The following is a 26045-nucleotide window of genomic DNA, read 5'->3' on the forward strand; positions in this document are numbered from 1 at the left end:
ATCAGCGATCCATCGCAGGAGAGAAGTATTGATGACAGGGCTTTTTGGTATGATGCACTTGGGCGGCGGGGAGGGGCATGTAAAAATACAGCTCTCCCTGGCATGTACATTGCTGGGTGACAACATGGGGCATACGGACACAGGTTTCCATGATTATTTGTAAGGCATGCAGAAGTCCTTTTCTTTGGCATACACAGAACCACTGACCCTTAACAGATTTACTAGAAAAGAGGGGTGTAGCTGCTCCCACCCCCAGCAACACAGTCTGGGAATGAACTTTATTGTTCAAGGTCCAAAGAGCAAAGAAATGGGGTGAGTGCCTTGCATTTTAATCCTTCCTTTCCCCCACTTAAGGGAAGTGGGAGAGGGTGACAGTCCTGTTTCCATTCCTTTATGCTAGGGGGGGGGCATATAGAAAGGAGGACTGGACTCCTGTATCTTTAAGTTATTTATTATTATTATTTGCATTTTTATGCCACCCAATAGCCGAAGCTCCCTGGGCGGTTCACAACAACTAAAACCATTCAAAGCATAAAACAAACAGTATAAAAAGATGATATAAAATACACATTAAAAACTGATTAAAAACATACCATACATGATTAAAGGAAAAAGAGATTTCAGCAGGTGCCCTTTGTATGCATGAAGCACCTGGTGAAATTCCCTCTTCATCACAACAGTGAAAGCTGCAGCAGCCCTGCCCTCTTTTGTATCTGGTCAAGAGGGCAGAGCTCCTGCAGCTTTAACTGTTGTGCATGGAAATGCCTGGAAATTACACTTGCTGAAATTCGCTTTTCTATACAATTGCTAAAGATACAGAAGCCCTATCCTCCTTTCCATATGGCCACCCTACTTTATACTGCTAGGAATGAGGGCAGCGATTAACAAGGTGATTACATTATAGCCTCCTTTCCATACTAGGTTGGTAGGAGTGCAATAGGAAGGACAGCAGTCATTAATAAACCCACTTCACCTGTAGCTCAAGGTATGTCCCCTCCCCACTTACATACTCAAGACTAAACATGTCCCCAGTGTGGCATACAGCTAAAAAAAAAGCCAACTCTAATTAGACAATTGAGATCCAGTAATTTATTCTGATCCATAAAGTCCGGCACTAAGAGGTTTTATGCTGAAATCCTAGACACACTTACTTAGAAGTAAGCCCCACTGAGCATAGTTTACTTTCCTCTGAGTAAACATGCCTAGGATTGTGCTGCATATCAATCAGTCTTGGACACCGTGATGCTCCACTTTTTGATCAGAGGTATTTTATTAACTGTATTGTATTTAATTTTTATTAGTACTTTTTTATGTCACTTCAGGTGCTACTATTTCCAAGAATGCAACTAACATGTTTTAGAAAAAATAAAATAAAGCTTAAGCTTCATAGAATCATAGAATAGCAGAGTTGGAAGGGGCCTACAAGGCCATCGAGTCCAACCCCCTGCTCAATGCAGGAATCCACCCTAAAGCATCCCCGACAGATGCTTGTCCAGCTGCCTCTTGAAGGCCTCTAGTGTGGGAGAGCCCACAACCTCCCTAGGCAACTGATTCCATTGTCGTACTGCTCTAACAGTCAGGAAGTTTTCCCTGACGTCCAGCTGGAATCTGGCTTCCTTTAACTTGAGCCCGTTATTCCGTGTCCTGCACTCTGGGAGGATCGAGAAGAGATCCTGGCCCTCCTCTGTGTGACAACCTTTTAAGTATTTGAAGAGTGCTATCATGTCTCCCCTCAAATTTAACTCAATTTCACTGTCTCCATGGCTTTGTAACTATGGCCCCAGTGATTTCAAGGTCAATGTCCTATACAGTATTTGTACTTGGAGTAGGTGGTAGTTCAAACCTAGGTAGATGCCTCATGGATGTCTAAAATTCTAAGCAAGACATATAAAATATTTACCAGCAACAATATAAACACACCAACCATACTTTTATCATATATATGTTACACGAGCTTGCATTTCCTACTGGAGAGCATTTTGCTGTGATATTTCAATATTTATTTATTTATTGCATTTATATACCACCCCACAGCCGAAGCTCTCTGTGCAGTTTATGAGGTTGTCAGCTTATGTTCCTCCCAAAGATTTTGCATCTTCAACATGCAGGAATCCAGTAGGTCTCCAGGACAAAAAGTCTGCATCAGTTGAATTTCTTCCTCTCTCTAGACCCTCTATCAGGATGGGGATGGTGGATATTTTGTGACTGGCCATTTGAAAGAATTGGACTCGATGGCCTTATAGGCCCCTTCCAACTCTACTATTCTATGATAGAATAGTAGAGGAAGGAAGTGAGGCAGGTGGCTACTAGGAGGAGGGCTTTCTCTGCTGTGGCACCCCAGTTGTGGAACGAGCTCCCCAGAGAGGTCTGCCTAGCGCCTACACTGTACTGCTTTCGTCGCCAGCTGAAGACCTTTTTATTCACTCAGTATTTTAACACTTAATTTTAACTTAAATTTAAATTTTACTGTTTTAACTCTGTATTTTAAACTTATATCAATTTTGCTGTGTGGTTTTATCCTGGTTGCGCTATACTGTATTTCGTAATTGTGTTTTTAACCTGTTGGGTGTTTTATTGTGGTTTTAATTTCTGTGAACCGCCCAGAGAGCTTCCGCTATTGGGCGGTATAAAAATCTAATAAATAAATAAAATAAATAAAATAAATATGATTCTACTATTCTCATGGAAACCTACAATATGACAAAGCATAATTTCTTCAAGAACTAAATATATAGAAGCAGCCCGTTATGTTATTGTCTTCTATGCTACAAGCCTTCCCCAACCTGGTGTTCTCTAAATGTTTTGGACTACTAGTCCCAAACATCTGGAGGGCACTAGGTTGGGGAAGGCTGTACTATAACAGTACAGAAAACAAACGGTCAGAAATGCCTGCTTTTATATGACTATCAATTTCCCGTGAGGCATCTGGAATTGCAAACTAAATATATCAAGGCTCCGCCCTGTTTGCTTTAAGAGAACTACAACTGTTTGTTATCAAGCATTCCAGAAGTCACATCTCACCCACCCACACATGAAATGCCAACTTCATTTCCTGTCTTATCTCAAAGAACGAAAAAGAAAAAGCTTGCGCCGTTAAGGAAACACAGATGAAGAAGCAATCTCTACTCCGATTCATCTTGAAGTTATCAGTCTTAAACACATTTGGATAATCTTAAAGGTAAAGCCCCTTAAAATGGTCTAGCTGTCAAAACTTAAGACACGCACAGTTATAGGGGATGGAAATGGCATTTTAAAGACATTTGAAAATATGTAACAAAATCCACTAAGGGTAATTAGAAGATGAAGGGGCACCTTGGGGAATCCTGAAGCATACAAACAATCTACTGTATGAATTCCTAGAACACTGGCACAGGGAGGTGAGCTCCATCGAGTGTGGCAAGGGTAATTCTAACTCTCATTTTTTTTTCACAAGTGAAAGCGGTTTCGAACAAGAAGCGTGCTTTTAATTTTAATTTGTGGGGTGGGGATATGCCTGGGCTATTAGAAGTCTGAATTTCAACAGTGCACATATATATGTATATACATATACAAAGGCAGTATTGTACCTCTGTCCCTGAACCAGAGCCTGGAGAGTCCACTTTCCTCTTTTTTCTGGGCCCTATTGCGGCCAATGCAGTTAAGTTGGCGTCCCTCTGTCTCATTTGTGCTAGTTCTTGTTGTTGCATCTGTGTGTGGCAAAAACAGAAAGTTACAATTTCCTTTTGCGTTTTAGTTCTCTCTTATGCCTCTTGGAAAGCAGTCATTATTACATAGTTGAAAATATGATGAAGAGTGTTAAAATATAGCTGAAAACATACCTCCTTGGCCTTTTGTTTCAACCTAAGCTGCTCTGGATCTTCTTGTCTAGATCGAGACTGTTTTGGTAAAGAAAGGAGTGGAAGGAATTGCAGGAAGGGGGGAGAACAAAAAAAATAAAGGTGAGATTAAAGCAGAAACATTTTGTTTCACTGAGTTTAGCTACACTTTAAGTTTTACATTTTAATTATCTTGAATATATAGATAAATATCGTACATTCTTATATTGTTAGCCTTTGCATTTTAATTATCTTGAATAAATAGATAAATACCGTACATTCTTATATTGTTAGCCTTAAATGCAATGGGCTACCTTGAGCCTTAAGAATAGATCTTAAGAGCATACATTTGAAATGTGTTACACCATTGGTGCAGAGGTGGGGGTGGGGTGGGGTGGCAGACTTGATAAAAACCAAATCCCCAGACCCCCACCAACCCAAACACATTCTCCTAGCCCAAGGAAGCTCTGGTCTAGCTTTATTTAAGAAGGAGAAAACAGTCTGAATGAGGGTTTTTGTGGTGGTCTTGCTCCTCCATCAAGGCCCTAGTAATTCATTCCTTTTCTGGCTTCCAGATTGCTTCACATGCACTGAAAATAAAGCCTTATTATCCTCAAACAAATTCTGGAACCGAAAGAGAGCCAAATCAGCCCCATACTTTAGGACTGGGGCAGGCTGCTGGTGTCTCCCTTATATACACACTTGCAAACCATACTTCCTTTAAGGAGCCCAGGGTGGTGAATATGGTCTGTTTTTTTATCCTCATATCAACCCCTGCCAGGTTGGTTAGGCTGAGACAAAGTGATTGATCCAAAGTCATCCATTGAGCGTTGTGGTGACTGTCAATTCAAATCCAGTGACTCTCTTGTTTTAAAAGGACTTTGTGCCTTTACACGGTGAATACAGGAGGTTCCGCACTGTTACTTTTGTGCCTGGCTCTATAAAATGCATTTACCTCTTAAAACAGGGCCCAAGCATTGGGGTGTGTGGGAGGGTATACTTTACCATGGGGCAGAGATCCAGAGGGGCTGGTTATGAAAACTTACTTCCCAGTATCTATGTATCTATTGTCCAGATCTTGTGGGATTAGCTGGAGCCAAATCAGAGTCCCTGTTAAGCAACTTTCCGATCAATGAGTTACTGGCCTTCGCCCTTATTTATTTATATATTTATTTATTAGATTTATATACCGTCCCATAGCCAAAGCTCTCTGGGCGGTTTACAGCAGTTAAAAACAGTGAGCATTAAAAAAGTATGCAAAATTTTAAACCATCAAAAATATAAAAACAACGGTATCCGTTTTAAAAACAACAGTTCCGGGGTCTGTTAAAAAACAAACAAGCTTAGCGTTGTTAAATGCTGTTAAATGCCTAGGAGAAGAGAAAAGTCTTGACCTGGCGCCAAAAAGATAACGTAACTTTAGAACAGAGTGTGCTTGTGAAGTTAAACCAGGACTTGTAGTTTGAGCTGCAGAGAGGTGTGTGCTTCCCTATGTGACAAGCTCTCTGAAAAACTACCAGCCCCAGAGTTCCTTGTGGATAGGCAGGAGGGCAGGCCAGAGCACCATCATAATCAGGGATATTGATCCCAGGGGCAGTGGGAGCCAATACTGCTGGTAGGATCTATAAACCCCAAACATATGTGAGCAAATATTTAGTTTCTCAAGTTCCCTCATACACACGTGTACCTCATACTGCCATGTCTGGCTATAAATTTAAAAAACATCAGCCAGAAATGTAAGGAGGTTAAACAATGGGAACTTAAAGAAACTAAAGGATACCAATCAAGCATTCAGTTTTTCATGATTTTGCAAGTACAACAGAAACTTTTCTTTCAGGACTCATGAGATTATATATATGAGGTGGAATCATGGTATTTGTGTGGGAGGGCGTCCATATTATAAGTTTGAACTGCCCCCCCCCAAAAAAAAAACATGTTGAGGCACTATTTGCAAGGTGTTTTCTTCTCTTTCCCCTTTCCTTAGAACAGGAGACCAGGTTCATCAGCCATCAAGAACCAATAAAGTTGTGAACTGCCATATAATTCAATCTCCTTGTCAAAGCATTTTCCACTTAAATTTCACTTTGCCTGAGGGTCAAAGGATTACAATAGCTAGAGTGACCATATGAAAAGGAGGACAGGGCTCCTGTATCTTTAACAGTAATGTAGAAAAGGGAATTTCAGCAGGTGTCAATTGAAAAGGGTGAAATTCCCTCTTCATCACAACAGTTAAAGTTGCAGAAGCCCTGCCCTCTTTTGTATCTGGTCACTCTACTATAGCTAGTGTAGCTTTAACTGTTGTGATGAAGAGGGAAGTTCACCCTCTTCAATTGACACCTGCTGAAATTCCCTTTTCTACATTACTGTTAAAGATACAGGAGCCCTGTCCTCCTTTTCATATGGTCACCCTAACAATAGCATAAATGAATGCCAATACATAGAGTTATAGTTACAAGCTGGGATCCAAGAACCTCCCTCTGACATGGGAAAGCGCTTCCATGTACACCAGGGTTTCCCAGTTGATTTTGTCAGAGCCCAGCTCCACATGCTGCTGAAGATTATTCCAAAACGTTGCAGAATGGCTTCTGGATGGTGCAGGATGCTGACACACAATTAGGAGGGGAATAGTGTAGCCCTACTATGTGTATGCAACTCCATACGTAGCCCTTTACTGGCACTGGACTGAGGCTAGTGTTCAAAAGGGCAACATCACACTGTGTTAGTGTCTCCCATCTGATTCCAAGGCCCGCAGAACAGAAGAACCTTTGTCCTTTCAACGCTAAGTGCGACACTTTGTCAACCTATTAGGGGTAAACCCCCAAAGCACTTGCCTTTGCTGCGCGCATTAAAATTTCCCTTTCTTGTTCATCTTTCCGCTGTTTTTCTATTTGATCAAGTTGTTCAAAGAATTTGAGCTGCGCCCGAACGTCACTTGCTGGCTCGTATCTTTCATCGTCCTGAAAAATGCGATAAAATGCTTTTCATTAGAAATTCGGGGTGGGAGGGAGGGATCACAAAGCCGCTCACTTGTACGATGTAGCTAAAAAGAAAAGAAAAATATACGCTCAAAATGTTCATTCAATCGTCTTCAAACAGCAAGTTAATCTTTAAACCCATATACCTGGCTGAATGATTTTTAAAAAAAAATCCATTTTTTTCTATGATCCCATAACGGTACAACTTTTAAGTAATATTTTCAACTAACTTCTTTTTCAAAGGAGATTTCTTTTTAAAAAAGCAGTTATTTGGTGCATGGGATTCTATCAAGTCAGCTCAACACGTACCCAACATTTATCCTTCCTTTTTTCTTAGTTTCCCTCCTTCCAGAGCTCAGTGTTAGGGAACAAAGGAAAGGGGCCAGAAGGGTAATGCTGCCCTCATGGGCCCAGGAGGATTTTCACCCCAACACTAGTCAGGGTACCTTAGTGGGCTCCAAAAAAGAGGTCCAATATGCATTGGTGCCTACAGGTACCAGATTGCTTACCCCTGCACGAGCAAGTCACAGGCTCAATTAAGACACAATGGGCTCAAGTTAAAGGAAGCCAGATTCCGGCTGGACATCAGGAAAAACGGTGCGACGGTGGAATCAGTTACCTAGGGAGGTTGTGGGCTCTCCCACACTAGAGGCCTTCAAGAGGCAGCTGGACAAGCATCTGTCAAGGATGCTTTAGGGTGGATTCCTGCATTGAGCAGGGGGTTGGACTTGATGGCCTTGTAGGCCCCTTCCAACTCTGCTATTCTATGATTCTATGATAATAACAAACCATGATTTGAAATTATGAGTAGCGGTGAGACTCAGATTTGTGCATTCCCTCTTCTCCTTCCCCGTTCCTTCACACACCAGGAGGAGGAAGCTAGGAGCTTTCTGCTTCTAGTTATTATTAATAATTATTACCATTATTTATATAGCGCCATCAACGTTCATGGTGCTGTACAGACTACCATTTCACTCAAATGCAACAAACTATGGTTTGTCCTCAAACCAGAATCAGAACATGACGTGCACTTAAGTCTCCCTGGAAGTTTAAAAGGGGAGGGAAATTCAGATTATTTGTTTATTTATTTATTTATCACCATCAATGTACATGGTGCTGTACATAGTAAAAGAATAAAACAGCAACACCCTGCCACATAGGCTTACGTTCTAATAAAATCATAATAAAGCAATCAGAGAGGTAAGAGAATGCACCAAATAGGCTCAGAGAACAATAAAACTAACAGTGTAAAAGTAAGAACAGAGTCAAGCTCTAAAAGCTGTAGAAAAAAGAAAAGTTTTCAATTGAGCTTTAAAAATAGTAATTGTTTATAGTCAGCCTCCCCAATTTTTTCTGCACTGCACATTTTCTTAATGTCCTGAATAAGTATGTCTGATTTCTTACCATATCTGCGAGAATCTGCATGCTTTTAACTTTGAAACTTAACAAACTGTCCTGAATGGGCCACCCAGAAGCTAAACCTAATTAACGGCTGTTTTAAGCCACCATTTCTATTTGCAAATGCGTGATTTATTAATTTAATAAAAGCCATCGAACCCTCTGAAAGTCACTGAGAGTTTAACTTGATAGCAGGTTTCAGTAACTCAGACTAGGCATTTCCCTTCTTGCCCGTGGAATTGATGTGCACATTTCACAGTAAAGGAGCAGCCTTGGCAGAGTTATTAAATATAAAACCTAGTTGTTTTCTTCCCATACTGCCTCCACTGCACCTACAAAGACCTTGATGCCTTTGTTCATCAGACAAGGCTCCCTATGAGGACAGCTGCAAAAGCTGCTAGTCACTGGCCAGAGGAAAAACTCCTAGGAATGCATCTAAACCTATTTAGCCAGAGCTCAAAAGAATCAAATATTGCCCAACACCCTCACAATAAAGAAGACAGTTACCTTGTAAGAAATATTCTTTTGCTGGGCAGTCTCCGATACCTTTTCGACCAGGTTTTGTAACCTTTGTTGCGTCGCGTGCGATACATAACTAACTACATCGGGGTGGATTTCCATTATTCCATGCTTTTTACCTGAGTTTCCAAGAAAAGTGAAGGCATTGTGTAAGAAACCCAAACATCCATTGCTAATGCAGAGCCAGGTTCACATAAGCAGTTGCATGACTTGATTCCTCATCACTTCACTTGCAGGTGAATGTGTAAGCTGACTCCATTGAAAAGCACTGGGTTCAAGGAATTCTGAAAGTTCTCCCAGCGGCGTTTGACCCATGATGGTCCATTCACACATGCATATCATCACTTGATACTGCAGGCACCCAAGCAATGGACTGACAAGCACAAACCAGCCCCTACAAATACGTTGCACAACTGTGACTTACAAATCAGGAAGCAATCTCTTGAGTAACGTGTTTTTCTCAAATATAACTCTGCAGTTTCTAATAGACTATGCACCTAGGCAGGTTATATTCTAGAGTTCTAGTGCCAAGAGGATTCTGCTCTTACTAAAAGCTGTGTTCTACTTAGCTGTGATGTTATTTAAAATTATTTCTATTGCTCATGTGTGTGCATGCACACGCTCAAAGTGCTTTATCCTCAAATCTTTATTGCACAGCCAAAGGCCATCATTCAATAGTACAATAAAAAAGGTAGGGCATACCAACTGAAACATAATTAAACATAAACTAATATCTTAATCCTTTACTATATCCATTATCTTTAACCATGGAAACAACTATAACAAAAGTGACTAAAGTAGGCCCCTACCCATCTATAATTGACAGTCCCCTACTATCCAACAGTTTTCTCATCCTCCTTCATTGCTCTAAATCATATTGGCAGGCAGTCGTATGAAATCCAGGCCAATCCTTTTTAACGGACAAAACCACAACTAGAACACTAGCCAGTTCAAAGAGATTTATGATCGCCATTGTGCTCCTTTTAGCAAAACAACCGTGTGAGGTAGGTCACTATGATCCCCGTTTTAGAGATGGACAACTGCACTCAGAGACAGATAAACCCAACGCTACACAGGGGGATAAGGGCAATGCAGGAGTTTAAACCCAGATCTCCTAGTTCCAAGCTCATAATTCTGCCACATGGTGACTAGAGTTGAAAAAGCTGAGAGTGTATGCCATCTGCTTACTACAGGCAATTGCTTTTGCTAGCCGAGAGAGAGAGAGAGAGAGAGAGAGAGAGAGAGAGAGATGGTAGTCATCAGCCATATCACCAATTGGGCCATTACAATGGCATAGTCATTCCCACACTCAAAATTACCATTTATTTGCTGACACGGCAGCTCACAGGTTCAGAATTGCAACACAGCAACAACACAGGAGAAACACATGACTATTTCAACAGGTCTGATGTCAATTTGCCCTGAACTTTTAGGTCTCTTTCAGAATCAGATGTTCATCTGAGATTTTTTTAAACGTTAACCTAAAAGTTAACTGTGTGAATGTCATAAAGACTAGTTTGGAAATGTAGAAGTACACTTAGGAGAGAGCAAAGATTAGCTGCAGCTCCCCATCAAGCACAGATTCATCAGCAAGCCTGGGTAACATATAGAACAACCCAACATAGACAAGACTAAAGGAACTTTCTACCAAGGGCTCTCACTGGTGTAATCTGCCTGTCTGTCAAGTTACACATAGGAGCAACCCACCTATTTCTAATATCCTTCTTTGCAAAGGTGCTGGGAGAAGAAAGGTTTCGTCTTTACATGATCTTGTTAACGTGCCCACCAATTCAGAATTCGTGGCCAATATACGTGCACTCTCTTCTGAAAGGTTAACTCCTGCCATCGATGCAACATCGTTAATATCGTCATCATCCCTTCAGAAACAGAAAACATTCGAGTCAACATAAATCTTTTCTCACATGGAATTAAAAAACACACACCAAGAATTTGCAAAGCAGTTTTGCAAGACCAAATTAAAAATAGATATCTATCTAGTCTCTTTCGGCAGGCCAACCCAAATGAATTTTAAACCTAAGAATTTTAAGATGCTGTGATTGATATTTTAATATTGTATTGATTTTATACGCTCTTTTAACTAATTTTATGTATTATATTGTATTTAGTGTTGTTACCTGCCTCAATACAGAGGGAGAGGCGGGTAATAAATATATTATATTATTATTTTTATTATTATTATTACTATATATTCCTACTCCACATAAAATATGAATTCAATTTTCACCTTCACTGGCCTGATTCACACATCACAAGAAGCCACAATTTTTTTAAATCGTTGGTTGTCATGACCGAGGCTGGTGTGTGCTGTGCGATCATTCACATTGCAAGTGGAAGCGACTAAGGCCTTAGCTAGACCAGGTGAAATCCCGGGGCAAACCCCAGGATCGTCCCTGTGCACCCACATGACACACAGGGGATCCCGGGATCAGGGAGGGATGATTCCCTCCCTTGCCCCGGGATCTCGTCCTCCCCTTTGAGCCCGCTTTTTCCATGGTCCCAGGCTGAGCCCAAGACCACGGAATGTACGGCCCGTTGCTGCGGAGCCGGGAGCCACGCACAAGGCACAGCGTTCCTCAGGAATGCTGTGCCCACTGGGGGTAGGGTGGGGGGAGCGGGAAAAGTAATTAAAATTTTAGAAAAACCTTACCTTTAGCGCACGAGAGTTTGTGCGCTCCTTCCTCTTAAAAAAAAAAAAAAGGTGGTCGCGACGCCTCACTTCCTGAGGTCATCACGCCTCACGTGGAAACGGAGGAGGGATCTCGCGTTAATCACAATGCAAGAACTTCCTTCCTCCATCGCGGACTATGAGGTAGGTCTAGCTAAGGCCTAAATAAACCAAGGATGTTCTGCCCTGGGTAGCTTAGTGTTGCATCCAAGCCCAATTCTCTAGCTTGTCTCTCCCCCAAAAAGCCAGAATTCTAGGACTATTCTTCTGGCTTGTCAGTGGAGAGGCAAGCCATAGGTCTGGGTTCGAACACAATGCTAAGGAACGGAGCATCCATGGGTTGTTTAGATGCTCCCACTTGCAGCTGGAGCAATCTGGCAGCATGCAACACCATTTAAAAAAATTTAATTGATTTTAAAAACAGATTGATTTAAAGATTGATTGAAATTTAAAACATTTTAAAAATTGTGGGTTGTTGTGATGTGTGAAAGAGGCCACTGTCTCACTGAAATGGGATGCTGAGAAAGCGACATTAACCAGAGAAAACGACCAAGTAAGTATCCATTATAGACACAGGTGTGTTCCCTAGCATGTCCCCCCACCCTCATCCAATTCTCCTCCTGCAAGTCTTTTTGCACAAACGCACAATTCCATGGGATTACTTACCTAAAAGAACCTCCCCCAGGTTCTTTGAGTTTATTTTTTTGAGCGGCGGCAGCTTGGGTTGAGAGAGTAGAAAGAGCTTTGGTTCCAGGTAATACTGTCTGTTTTACCACAGGGACTGCAAGAAAAGGGAATCAAGGTAGATGCTCTATATGCAGTATTATCACATGAAAACGTGCAGAACAGGCCATGCAAAATAAGGGAACCTGTGCAAATTTGCTCACTGTGCGTGGTTTACGGGGTGCAAATTTGCTCATTATGCGTGGTTTATGTAGGTAACAGAATCCAGCTTAATTTGGGACAGTACTAAGAGGAAAGGGAATTAAGTACAGAGTACACACTGCCCGTCCTAAGGATCTTTCACTAGTTATGCTTGCTCAGAAAGACAATGGACAATGTGCACAGCGTGTTGATAGCTCCAGATCCAATTCTTTAGCAAGACATTTCTCGTGCAAGTTTTCTCCATTCAAGAATCCAGCTAAAAGCATCTCTCCCCGAAACCAGTCGTGTTCCAACGAAGGGTGCTTGCCTTCACACATTATTTCCCAGCTGCAATTTTATGACGAGGCACTAGATGGTGCTTTGGTATTTTATAAAATATCCCATCATCATAATTAGGGGTGACTGGGAATTACATCTCAGCTTGCAAAAATGACTCAGAAATGCCCCGTTTGCAACCCCAAACACAAAAAGGAGTGCATGTTCTCCAAAAACGTTGTCAAATCCCTGAATTTGGGTTCAAAAAATGGACACATTCGCACTTCAGAACGGAGGGAAAGTGTGCACTTTTGAAACACGCACATAGAAATGCACACTTTTCCCATTTGAACAAACCGATGAAATGGGTCACAAACAAGAGCGGGCGTGACCAAACCATGCCTTGAAGTTCTCCCCTGCCTAATCCTACTAGGAATGCTCCCCTCTTACCTGTCTGAAGTTGGTTCAGCTGAATTTGTTGAGGAGTAGTAAGCATAATACGGTTGTGTGGTGGCCGCAAGGCCACCATCGGGGTCTGTGTCAACGTCACCTGCGGAGGCCTAATCAACGTGCCTGGTTTTTGAGGTTGCTGGATAACCTGGAAATATTTGGAGAGACAGTACTCATCTTACTAAATTGGGCGAGGGTAAGAAGGCTGTTAAAAGAGCCGATAAGGAAGACAGCACTCAAATTTGCTTGAGAGTAGTTAGAAAAGTGGTTCCCAAACTTTTTCAGGTCACCGCCCCCTTGGTTCCACAAACTCATGCCCAGTGCCCCCTACCCTACCCTATAAAAATCATTATTCAGAATAGCGCTTTTCAACGACCCACTAAGGAAGATAATAACAAACAGTAACAATTAATTGAATACCGTATTTCTTCGATTGTAAGACACCATCAATTGTAAGACGCACACTAATTTCAATACCACTAACAGAAAAAAAGCTTTGATTCTAAGAATAATAATTGCACCCGCGATTCTAAGACGCACCCCATTTTTAGAGATGTTTATATGGGAGGAAAAGTGCGTCTTAGAATTGAAGAAATACGGTATTTATTCAAAATCCAATTAAATTTTTTAGTTTATTCAATTAAACATAATTGATGAACTTGATCCAGTGATATCATCTTTTCAAAGTCTGATAGTCATTTAGCAAGAATATTAGATATCACATTTAGTAACTAGGGTAGAGTACCCACTATTCTGTAAATTCTTAATGTGATGGGCTTCTTAAACGGTATTAATACATGTGTGGATTCTTCCCCTATATGGCTTGGGACCAAACTACCTTCTCCCATAAAAATGTCCCTGGGTTTTCAGACCTTCTGGAGAGACGCTTCTCGGAAAAGACCACCTCAAGCACCCCCCTGCCGCCCCCTTGCCTCTTAACGCCCCCCTATGCAATCCCACCGCTCCCAAGGGGGCAGTACCGCCCACTTTGGGAACCACTGAGTTAGAACAACGAAGTGTCCTGTGGCACCTTAAAGATGAACTGTTAGTCCTGAAGGTGCCACAAGACGCTGTTGTTGTTTTGGCTGCAACAGATGAACACGGATATCCTTCTGGGAACTGAGAGTAGCTGGGGTTGACTAAGTATGGCTACTTCAACCTATTTTGCTTCTGGAGCTCTTCAAACATGCAGCTAGTCTCTCAAATTAAAACACGAAGTTGGAGAGATCAAACTTAAAATTAATGGGGTATGCAGGCCTACAAGCTGCACGGGCATCCCTGATGTGTTTTATGGAGCCCTGGAGTAAATTCCCACATGAATTTATGCTGCATGCACTCGGCAGAGACTCTGGGTGTGTTTGGACGCATGCACAGGGAGGAGACACCGTCATGGCTTCTCACCCACCCCACCCTCTCCATTTGCATAATCCCCATGATACAGCGCAGGTTGCCATGTTGTCTGAATCTGGCACCTGGCGCAGCAGAGATAAATCCGTACCCGCTCTTCAACCCCTCCTGCACATTGTGGGTTGTAGGGTAAGTACGAAGCCTCCCCCCTCCCCGGCGCCTCATGCCAGCTTCGGACAACGCACCAAGCAACCTGTGCTGCATCACAAGGAATGATGCAAATGGTGGTCGCACAGGGGTCTGGGGGTGGGGGAAACACAATGGCTTATTCCCCCTGCACGATCGTCCAAACCCAGTGTCCTTGTTTCATGATACTACTGAAGCCCTTCATAGTCAGTGAGGTCCCTGCGCCATACTTTGGTGGCAGGAGTCAGCAGAAGCTTCTCCCCTTGTAATGCATGATTTAAATGCATCCTCTCTGGCCTTGCCACAAACCCGCCATCCTTTGTAGAACCTGAGCAGAGGCTGCTTCTGGAACACCGGCGGTGGGCCGAAGAATTACTATAAGAAGAGTGTCCCTGCAGGTTCAAGAGCTGACCACCCCCACAGTTCAATAGATGAAGAGAAACAGATTCGTCTTTCAAACAAGAGGTGACAGCAGGCAAGGTCAGGGACTCAAAACAAAAGGTTTCAATCTTAATACACTTTTAAAACCAAATTAAAGAATAAAGAACTGCCTTACTTTTATTAAGAATATAGTCTCCTTTCAAAATGTCGCCAACACAATAATCGCCTCGCAATTCATTTAGTACATTGTTCTGTTTGTTTTATTTATTTATTTATTTATTTCATTTTTATATCGCCCAATAGCCGAAGCTCTCTGTTTCATTTAGTGGCCAGCCAAATCCTTATTGGAAACCCACAATCAATGGCTAGCCCATACTGCTTGCCTCTAGCATATGGCAATCAGTGTTATACTACCTCTGGACGTATACTATTCTTACCTGCTACAGTTAATTATCGCTGACAAACCTATTCCCCATTAACTTTTTTTTTTTAAACCATCTATGCCAGAACTCCTCTTGTGCCAACGAATCTATTAAGATGGTTTTGTACTATATGGAGCACTGCTTCCTTTCATTTTTATCCTGGGCTGCTAATAAATTAAATTAAATTTCATCTTCAGAGGGCATGTAAAAAGGTAACCCTCATCCAAAGTCTGAAGACCAGAAAATTATTGCTAGAATAAGGCCACATATAACTAGACATTATATGCAAATAATGTGTAATATACCCCCCGATTGTCTGTCTTTTCTTTTCTTTTCTTGGGAGGGGCACATGAAGCAGAGAAGAGGTTTGGGAAGGGTGGGGGAGGAATCCTCATCCACCACTTTTCCACTCCAAATCACTGCCCCCCCAGCTACTTTCCCCTTCCAAATACACCTTTGGAACACAGCTGTTTTTCTGCTTCACATGGTCCCCTCCCAAAGAGGCATTTCCTGGCATGGGGGAGCATTGTCGTGTGAACGTCTAATTTGGTCCTGAACCCGCATGAAATGCTAATAAGGTATCTGTTTTGCATTTATGACACGCTGCCGGCTAGCTTTAGGAAGGAAAAGGTTCCATTTTCTGGGAGAGCAACAACAGTATTAATTCATTTTGGTTTACACACCACCTGCGTGGGCTGCCCTTGCTTGCCAACCCCAACTTGCGTCGGCTGTGTTAGACTGATGACTGGCTGCTGTAAGGTACTTGTTACGGTGGCCGTGGTCTTTCCCGCTGTACGCTGAACTGAGCCACTCAGCATCACGGCCGTTAAAGCAGTGGTAGGCTGCGTCGTGGGCTGCTGATGCTGGCTTTGCTGAATGAAAGCCGCCGAGTCTGGAGTCAGCTGTCTCAAGGCAGGTAAGCTCCGCTGTAAGAAGGAAAGAGGAATTGGCATGATACTTCTCGGCATTAAATGCTAATAAAATTCAAAATGCTTACCCGGAAAAAATACATATGCAGCGATTACCCCAGTAAGAAATCTGAAACATGTAGTAGTCCCATGAAACATACTACTGGACAGATGGTATGCTACACAGTCAAGAATCAGAAGTTATCTAAAGTCTGTTATCTGGAGATAAAAATCCATGCCTGGGTGAACAAGGTAACCCGGGATATATTTGCCATATTTCCTCCTTCCTTTGTTGAATCATTCATAGGAAACAGTGTCTCTCTGTGGAACAGTGAACTCTATCCAACCAGGCTACAATTTTTCATAAGAGAGGTGAATCAATAGCCCCTGATTGTGCCAGTGTTATCTTTCAACTCACTTCCACCACCAGTTCACAACAACGAGAATGGGTGTAACGTAGGAGCTAGGAGTGCTACATGTGAACCTGGCTGTCTCAAGTTCAAATCTCACTTCTGCCATGAACTCAATAGGTGGCCATACGCAAGCTACACAAACCCTGCACTAGGGGATAACTGGCTGATCAGACTTAAGTGCTTTCCCTTGCTGAGCACTGAGAAAGAGAGCCTTTTTCAGTGCTAAGCAGGAAAAACATTTATATTCAGTATAACTATTTGTGAAATATTGCTAGGCAACAAGACACTTTATTACTTGTAGGCAGCAATGAAATTGCCAATTAGTAACTACTTTGGGAATCTTGATATACTACCTACAAGCATTAATTTTGAACAATTAATAGTATAATGGTATCAATTCATCTTATTAATTTTGTTGTAGAAGACTCTAACATAATAATAAATAGCAAATCATCTGTGTACAAAGCCATTTTTTACTCAACCTGCACATGCACAAAGCCGAAAAAACTCTAACTTACTTAAGGTGAATATCTTGCCATTGGTGATTTATGCATTACATAGTATTCCTTTATATATTTCCCTAACATATTTTCAAAAACTTTATGCATTATTTTGGAAGCTTATGGGGGTGGTGTATAAAACTATTTGGTACCGCTTTCTGGCTGGAAGGTCTTAGGATCTAAGTATATTAAAGAGTAATGAAAGGCTCCACTAACAATTTTAGCAGCCGCAGAGACTTGGAATGCATCAGCTGCAGTTTGATCCATATTGTCATGCTAAATTAATTTTATGGGAGAATCCAGTTTTGAAAATAGAGATTATATGGAGGAGTTGGGCCAATGATGGAATTAATACTTTAGGTCAGGTAACATGTTTGGATGACTAATTTTACCATTTTACCATTTTCAGTATTGCGGATATCGTTTGCCATCTAGTGCTGGTTGGCAATACATTCAGCTTCAGCCTTTGTTGGAGGCTACTGCATATATAAGCCATCAGCAATGAGTGCTTCTGCAGTTCCTGCATTGCTGGAGGAATTAATTGGCTCCTTACAGAAAGGTAAGCCTGCAATAGCTGTTTATAAAAGTCTTTTGGAATGCAGTGAAGTAGATGTTCAGAAGGTTAGAAATCAACAGAATAAGGAACTGGAATGCTCTATACAGTGTAATCAATGGAATGTTGCCTTAGATTCCATATGTATTATTTCGGTGGATTTAAAACGAAGACTTGATTCAACAAAAAAGCAATGTTTCGCATATTCTGGACACCACAGAGGTGTGTTAAGAAGAAGCTGGCTAGCTCAGTTAAGATGCTGGTGATGTAATGAAGACAATGCCTCATTGAGGCATATGATGTGGACATGTCCTGTAGTGCCTTTTTGGTTGGAACTTATTGCTCATATAAATTTTGTTCTTGAAATAGCAGATCTGCGTCCACTTTTGCTGTCCATCTATTCATCCCCAGATGTGGGGATGAATAGATGGACAGCAAAAGTGAATTCTGAGCACCCTGGCAGTTGCAAAGTTACCATCTGTCAGGGATGCTTTAGGGTGGATTCCTGCATTGAGCAGGGGGTTGGACTCGATGGCCTTGTAGGCCCCCTCCAACTCTGCTATTCTATGATTCTATGATTCTACTTCAATCTTAGAAGGAAAAACACCCACCACCTACCACACAATGGACTGAAGATCTCACTGCTCTTGTTATATTGGAGTGTATCTCCTACAACAGTCAAAGTAGTATGGATGCTTACTGAGATATATGGACTGCTTATATTAATGTATATATTTGAAATGGAAGTGTTAAATCCTTTCTTTCCCCTTCTGTGCTTTATGATATGTTTCTCTCCCCCTCCCATTTTTTGCTTCTTGTTGAAGTTGTATTGTAAATAAAAACATTTTTTTAAAAGCAGGGGAAAGCACTTATCTCGGATCAGCTGCTGATACATGCCAGAGGGGGCAGGGCCAGGGGAAAAAACTATTGGACCAGATGGGAAACCCCACAGGCCCTACCAGGCCCATGGTCAGAGGTTCCCTATCCCTCTATAAAGCACTACAGATATTCAAATTGTTATTCATATTGATTAAAGCCTTGAACATGTCAACAACAACAAAAAACCTCAGAAACTTTGGGTTCAAGATTGCTGTCCCAGGATACCTGTTCATCTAAACAGCCTCAAAGACTGAGGCCTAGTTCTCACTAAGATGCAAACTTGTGTCTGAATTGTACTACCTCAGATACAGGAGGAAGCTCACAAGACTGGCTCCTCCCTACAAAAAGTAACCCCTGCACATATCTGGAAGAAAGCTAAGCTCAAACCAATATCCCTAATGTGCTAGTTTACTATTCCGTGGTATGGACGAGCAATTCGATCATGTGAATTCTTGTGGTTTGCAGGTACAGCCAAAACACAGGTTTTCCACCACAGTGAGGACTAGGCCAGAGTCATACATTTCCCCCCCCTCCCCAAAGCATGGTAATTTCTGCTCCCACCCTAAAATGAGAATCACAAAAATCCCTTCATTACTGAGTTCCATATAGATATCACAATGGCATGTCCATGATCATCACCGCACACCAGGGAAAGGTAACTATACAAAGCCGTATGAACAATGTGCAATAGACATGAATCAGAACACCAAAACGTCATGTATAGTGTGTCGGTATCCATTTATGTATCCAAAATTCTTCACGAGAACAGACGTTTTGCTAATCCCACACACAGAGACACAAATACCCAACACATCCTGACCATGCTCACTACGACCACAAGAATGTCCTCCCAATTCCATTGGGATCTAGTAATATGATATGGAGGAGACCAGGTAAGACCAACCCCCTCCCTGCCTCACTTCCCTCAAGCCTTGCTGCTGCCACTGTCAACAAACCACCTGGATCAACCTCTCCCTCACATCTTATGCATCTTTAGGGAATACACAAATGCTTACTATATGAGGTTAATAAAATGATTAATAAAATGACTAGCTACCATAATTCACTATTATTCCAGAATGGCTTGACTAACCATGCATTATTCTTCATCATTAAATGTCTTGCTTTCACAGCACCCACATGCACAGTCCAACAGTTATTTAACTAATCCCTTTTGATGCACAAGGTGTGGTACAAAAGGGCATTATGGCTATATTTTTATGCCGAAGCTCTGTAGGAGAGCCGAAGCTCTCTAGGAGGCTCACAATATTTAAGACAACACAATACAGATGATAAAATATAATATTTAAACGTTTAAAACTTTAAAACTACAATATAAAAATAATAACTGAACAGAAGCTGGCAGCGGTGCAAAAATTTAAAATACAATACCCAATATAAAACCCACCGAAAAGCTAAAAGAAAAAAAATATTCACATGGCACTGCAACAAGCACAATGTAGGCACCAGGAGAACCTGTCTGGCATGCTCATTCCACAACCAGGGTGCCACAGCAGAAAAGGCCCTCCTCTTAGTAGCCATGCACCTCACTTCCTTTGGTGGGAGCTCACGGGAGAAGGACCGCTGTAGCTGATCTTAGGGTCTGAGCTTCTTTGCATAGTTCAAATCTAGTGCACTGAACCTTTCTATTCTTTGCACCTCCTGCCAATACTTTACGTCACCTTTTTATTCTCTCAGTATTTTAACATTTAATTTTAACTTAAATTTAAATTTTACTGTTCTAACTGTATTTTAATCTTATACCAATTTTGCTGCGTGGTTTTATCCTGGTTGTGCTTTTTATACTGTATTTTGTATTTGTGCTTTTAACCTGTTGGCTGTTTTATTATGGTTTTGATTTTTGTGAACCGCCCAGAGAGCTTCGGCTATTGGGCGGTATAAAAATGTAATAAATAAATAAAGTTAAGTTGGAGTGGCACGCATCTCTCACCGCTCCCAAAATGACAACCATATTTGGGAATCTACCTCAAGCTAGGGGAAAGCTCATCCTCAAAAAGAAAAGGAAAAAATCTACAATCTCTGACCCTGATTGCACAGGCTTGTCAGGAAAGCTCGAGGCACTGACATCTGACAAGGAGTCTCTTATGAGCATGCACGTTATCTTTTTCGTGTGGATTCCCCAGGTTAGTCTGGAGATACTGTGGATTTTAACACAATTTCAGCAGGAATCAAAGAAAAATAGAAATGTATCCTGCACTGTAGTTAAACCCAACACTATCCTGCAATTATAAATACCGTATTTCTTCGATTGCAAGACGCACACTAATTTCAGTACCACCAACAGAAAAAAAAAACCCTAAGACACACCTGCGATTCTAAGACACACCCCATTTTTAAAGATGTTTATATGGGGAAAAAAGTGCGTCTTAGAATCGAAGAAATAGGGTAATCCCTAGGATTTCTTTATAGAACTGCTATCTGAAAATCACAGCATGTGGCTTTGCATCAAGCTTGTATATGCATATGTGCGCATACCTTACATATACAACGTAACATCTGACATGGCATATGCGCATACCCTAAATTCCTAGAATTCTTGACTACGCACCTTTCTATTTAAAGAAAAGACAGTTGGGAATGAACATATGTGTGAATAAATGCAGCAGCCAGGTTGGTCAAGGGGCTCCCAAAGTGGTCTTCTATCACTTTGGTGCTTCAAGAGCTCCATTGGCTGCCAGTGGCTGCTAGGATGCACTACAAGGTCTTGTTGACCATGTATAAAGCCCTGCATTGCTTGGGTCCTGGATACCTGAGCACTCGCCTTTCTCCTGTGTCTCACCATTGGCAGACTCGTTCTCAGGAGCAGGGTGCCCTGATGGTCCCCTGCTACAAATTGGAATGTGCGGGGGCCAGGGCTTTTTCAGTGGCTGGCCCCCGGTTATGGAATAATGTGCCATTGGAGATTAGACAGGCTCCCACTCTCAATTGCTTCAAACGCCTTTGTAAGGTGTTTTTATTTTCACAAGAGTTTGGGGAGGGGGTGGTTTAAATTGGGTTGAGGGCTTTTAATGGTTTGAGGGTGAGGGTTTTAATGGAATTGTTTTATATGTTATTGTAAAGTGCCTCGATGCCAGAAATGGTGAAGCAGCGCTATAAAAATGCTTTAAATAAAAAAATAAATAAATACCCTGCATCACACAGTATGCTCTCACAACATAGGCTGCAGCGTCTCACCTGGTGTGCAGGATTTCCAGACAACAATTGTGTATACTAGCCCCTTTATTCATTTACAACGTTTATATACCACTCCACATCTAAACAGATTCCAGAGCAGTTCAACATATTTCAGAATAGTTCAATATTCTGTTTACAGTTCTTCACAAAGCTCTGGACTCCATGATCAGTTACTAAATCGCCAAATCTCCCTACGATTCCTCTAAAATCTTACAAAGGAACAGAGAAAGAGAGAAGAATTGATATTCTAGTAGTCAGACAGTCATGCTTACTATTCTAAACCAATACGATTTTTAACAAAATCTCTTGCATGTAGCTTCTTTACTGAGAAGGGCAGGGACAATCACTACAAGAGCTGGAACAAGAATGAAGGGGTATTATTACCTTCAAGAAAGGCACAAGGTAAGGTTGAGGTAAAGAATTAAGTTCCCGGTACAGCCTGCTGGTGAAATCTTCTGCTTCAATTTTTCCATCCTGTGGAATACATTTCAGATTCAGAATCTCTACATAATGAACGATGGACATTAAGGTTTCATACATTTAAAATACTAGGAAATCTGTTAACATGATTTTTTATCAGATAAATTTTTAAAAAAACTAACATTTATTTAAGGCATTTTCCAAAAAGGAAGCTACAAATCCAAATTAAAAATATGAACCTCACTGCTACTAGCAAGTCCACCTAAACTCATTAAAATCCATCTGATCTGCTGTTATTTTCTATGCTCACACAGCTCACATGTGCTTTTCCTTTTTTTATAAGAATAGAATAGACATTTCACTTTTGCTTCAGAATAAATCATAGTTCCATGTCATGTTTGGACTCAAGGAACTGTGATATGTTCCATTTAAGTTGTTAAAAACAAACCAAGGTTAAACCGCGGTTTTAGATCCTGGTTTGTTAAGTAACTTCGGTGAGAACAAACCACAGTTCACTGAACCTGGATGCAAAGCAAAAATGTGGTTTGTTCTTCAGCGAAAGAAGAACCTTTCACTCTGCTCCTCTTGTGCACAAAGGAGGTGTAGAGGAAAGAAGCTTACCACAGCTCATTCCCAATCACTTATGCCTTGGTTTAGGTAATCATCTGAACCAATCCTGCATTCGTCTTACCAGCAAGTTCTGGACTAGTTCTTTCACATTAGCTGCAGTCTCTGTGGACTGCTTTCCAGAAGAGGCCAGTTTTATTAATGTTGAGAGAAAATTCTTGCATTTCTTCACATTTTCCATGGTTTCCTGTTGGAGGGAAAGATAGGAAAGCAGTCTTAAAAATGGAATTTATTTGAATTCTGCTTGAGCATTCTAGAACCCAGGTCAATCCCACCATTTGGCAACTCTGCTATTCAAACATGGATGTTCTGTGCATACACAGAAACATGCACTTAAGGTAGCATTGGGAGAAGTTTGGCTTCCTGAGAATCCCAGCCTTTTTTCCTTTCTTTTTTTAAATGGACCATGTTTCTAGCCCTTATTACCACAAAGATAGGCCTGATGGTGTGCAGGCAAGGAATCTTAGTAGATGAATAAGCTTTCCAGCAGTTAAGTGGGGAGAGGGCTGGGGAGGTTTCAGAGCCCTGCACAGCTCTTTGCTCCTCCCTACATCGTTGGGAGTAGAATGTATGTATGTAGTATTGCATTTATATCCCGCCTTTTTTCCTCCAAGGAACCCAAGGCGACGTACATAATCCTCCTCCTCTCCAGTTTATCCTCACAACAACAACAACCCTGGGAGGTGGGTTGGGCTGAGAGTCTGTGATTGGTCCAGCGTCACCCAGAGGGTTTCCAAAGCTGAGTGGGGACTAGAACCCGGATCTCCCAACTACACCACACTGGCTAAATACACTGAATTGTGTCTAACAGGCAAAAATATGCAAAGTGCAATTTGAATACTTTACATGGGTCACAAAATTCAGCTTTTCTTGGGCTCAGAAGTTAGGTTTCTTTGGTGCAGAACCTTTATGTATTAAATTTATTTTCACACGGCATGTTTGCAGCCCGGTAATATTTACCATAACTCCCACAAACAGTCACAGGATCACAGCATAACCAACTCACTTAGGCAGTTTCGTACTCATTAGGGATATCACGGACAGAAACATTGTGCCAGTGGAGTAATCAGCACGCCCCACACTGAGCATTTATTTGATAGCAATTAATGGCTTCTTCTCTTGGGGAGCTGGAAAGATTTAGGGTTTTGACTTGCAGCAAACAGTCATCAGGATCTTACTGTGGTCGTGGTTGAGGTCGCTGTAGCTCCTTGCACCGTCCTCTGAGGCGTTCCAGTCTGCACAGCCGTTGCCGTTCCTAACGCTGTCGTTTGTGCAGGACTGCCCAGAACAATCTGAGGCTGCAACATACACAGATATTAAGCGATTATACAGAGAGCCACAAACAAAGAGAGAAGGTCTTGTCATCAGAGCGTCCTCCACAACAGTGTTACAACATGCGCCAAAAGAAGAAGAAGAAAAAAGATACCTGCTCTGGTACCCACTTGATGCCGTTTAATGAAACGACCACCAGGTGGCACAAAGCCCTGTACATTCAAAACTGAAAACTCTGGATGTTGATTAAAGAAAGCATGTGTTTTGCTTAAAAGGTAGAAGGCAGTAGAACATTGTACAAAGATGAGAATTAAATGGGCTATACTCCTGCTAGTACAGCCACACAAAACTGTTTCACTTCTGCGTCTTAAGATTTGATTTTATACAACCAATTATTAAAGGGGTACTGTGCACATGAACAGAACAGCCAGGATCTCTTCTCGATCCTCCCAGAGTGCAGGACACGGAACAACAGGCTCAAGTTAAAGGAAGCCAGATTCCAGCTGGACATCAGGAAAAGCTTCCTGACTGTTAGAGCAGTACGACAATGGAATCAGTTACCTAGGGAGGTTGTGGGCTCTCCCACACTGGAAGCATTCAAGAGGCAGCTGGACAACCATCTGTCAGGGATGCTTTAGGGTGGATTCCTGCATTGAGCAGGGAGTTGGACTTGATGGCCTTGTAGGCCCTTTCCAACTCTGCTGTTCAATGACTGTATGATTCTATGAAGAGATTAATCAGAGGGGGGATTGTCTTTTGTTTACACGCTACATCAGTAGCACAAGAGGGTGGCATCCAATCAATGAAAGTCAAGGAGGAATTCGAATAACAGGTACAAATGAAAATGTTTCAAGTTGTTAAAAGCTCTAATTCAAAAGGTGGGGCGGACCCAAAGGTCTTAAGGGAAAGTGTAGACTCTACAAAAGAAAGCTCTTCACTGCACCCCACTGTCCAATAGCTATCAAAAGTCTAAAGAACTAATTCACAAGGATTAATCCAAACCAATAGCAACAACAGATGCATTAAGAGGACTGAGAAGATAGAAGGTAGGGGGAGAGAGAGAGAGATGTACACGATGAACCTACTTTAACAAGGTGATAGAACTATTACAACACACATCATAGTTATTGGAGTATGACTACATTAAGGCACAAGAAACTGACAGGGGGACAGGCCACAAATTAATGATTTTTCACTGTTATATTTCAGTGAGTTTCAAGTTTTCTACCATTAGGATATCCTACCCAATTAAATCTGTCTGTCATGGACAATGACCAAGTACACTGCAGAGGTTTCTGGGGTATGGCTAGTATCTACCCTGTTTGCATGGAATGCTAGCTAGGTTGGTGCCTAGCCATTGCCCCATTTAATCTGAGAATGCTCTCTAGAAAGAGCCCAACTATCCTGTGAGGCAGGATTCATGGAGGATAAGGCAATCAATGGCTATTTGTCATGATGGCTGTATATTACCTCCAATATCAGTGGCAGTTTGCCTCTAAATACTAGTTGCAGGGGAAGTTTACTCTAAGTAGGACTTCTGTCAGATTATACCCAGTATGCTGGACTAGATAGGTCTTTGTTCCAATCCAGTAGGCTCTTGTTATGCTCATTGCAGGGGAAGAATATTAATGGCAGACAAAGTATCTTTCAGGGAAGCTAATCCACCATTGCCAATAGTCATGTGAAAGTACCACTGTTAAATTTCCAAGAAGCCCAAGATTCCCTTGAACAGTGTTGTGAAACCAAAAGCCCCATAATGTTTGATAAGGCTCATGCACATACTTTGGAGGATGCCCCAATGAAATCAGTGGGGTTTACTTCTGATTAAACATGCATGAGAGTGTGGTAGAAAACAGGTTGTTCACAGCTGAGGATGAGGAATCTGGTTGTTTTGCATCTCAATCTGCCATTCCCATAAAAATGAAGCCTGCAACTTGGGACTAATTGCCCACTTCAGCA

General features: G+C 41.7%; 1 protein-coding gene across 1 annotated transcript in view; it reads right to left on the bottom strand.

Annotated features, from left to right (window-relative positions):
- TAF4 (TATA-box binding protein associated factor 4) overlaps positions 1-26045 on the bottom strand; it is an 86978-nt gene that overhangs the window by 13871 nt on the left and 47062 nt on the right. The window contains exons 5-15 of the mRNA XM_063146804.1: positions 23993-24112; positions 22879-23001; positions 22152-22241; positions 16003-16245; positions 12984-13131; positions 12060-12174; positions 10415-10584; positions 8696-8826; positions 6647-6772; positions 3819-3875; positions 3567-3686 (exon numbers count right to left, since the gene is read on the bottom strand). Of these exons, the coding sequence (XP_063002874.1) occupies positions 3567-3686; positions 3819-3875; positions 6647-6772; positions 8696-8826; positions 10415-10584; positions 12060-12174; positions 12984-13131; positions 16003-16245; positions 22152-22241; positions 22879-23001; positions 23993-24112 (1443 nt within the window). The remainder of the gene's footprint in view (positions 1-3566; positions 3687-3818; positions 3876-6646; positions 6773-8695; positions 8827-10414; positions 10585-12059; positions 12175-12983; positions 13132-16002; positions 16246-22151; positions 22242-22878; positions 23002-23992; positions 24113-26045) is intronic.

Source organism: Elgaria multicarinata, chromosome 1 (genome assembly GCF_023053635.1).
Source record: "Elgaria multicarinata webbii isolate HBS135686 ecotype San Diego chromosome 1, rElgMul1.1.pri, whole genome shotgun sequence".
Lineage (NCBI taxonomy): Eukaryota > Metazoa > Chordata > Lepidosauria > Squamata > Anguidae > Elgaria > Elgaria multicarinata.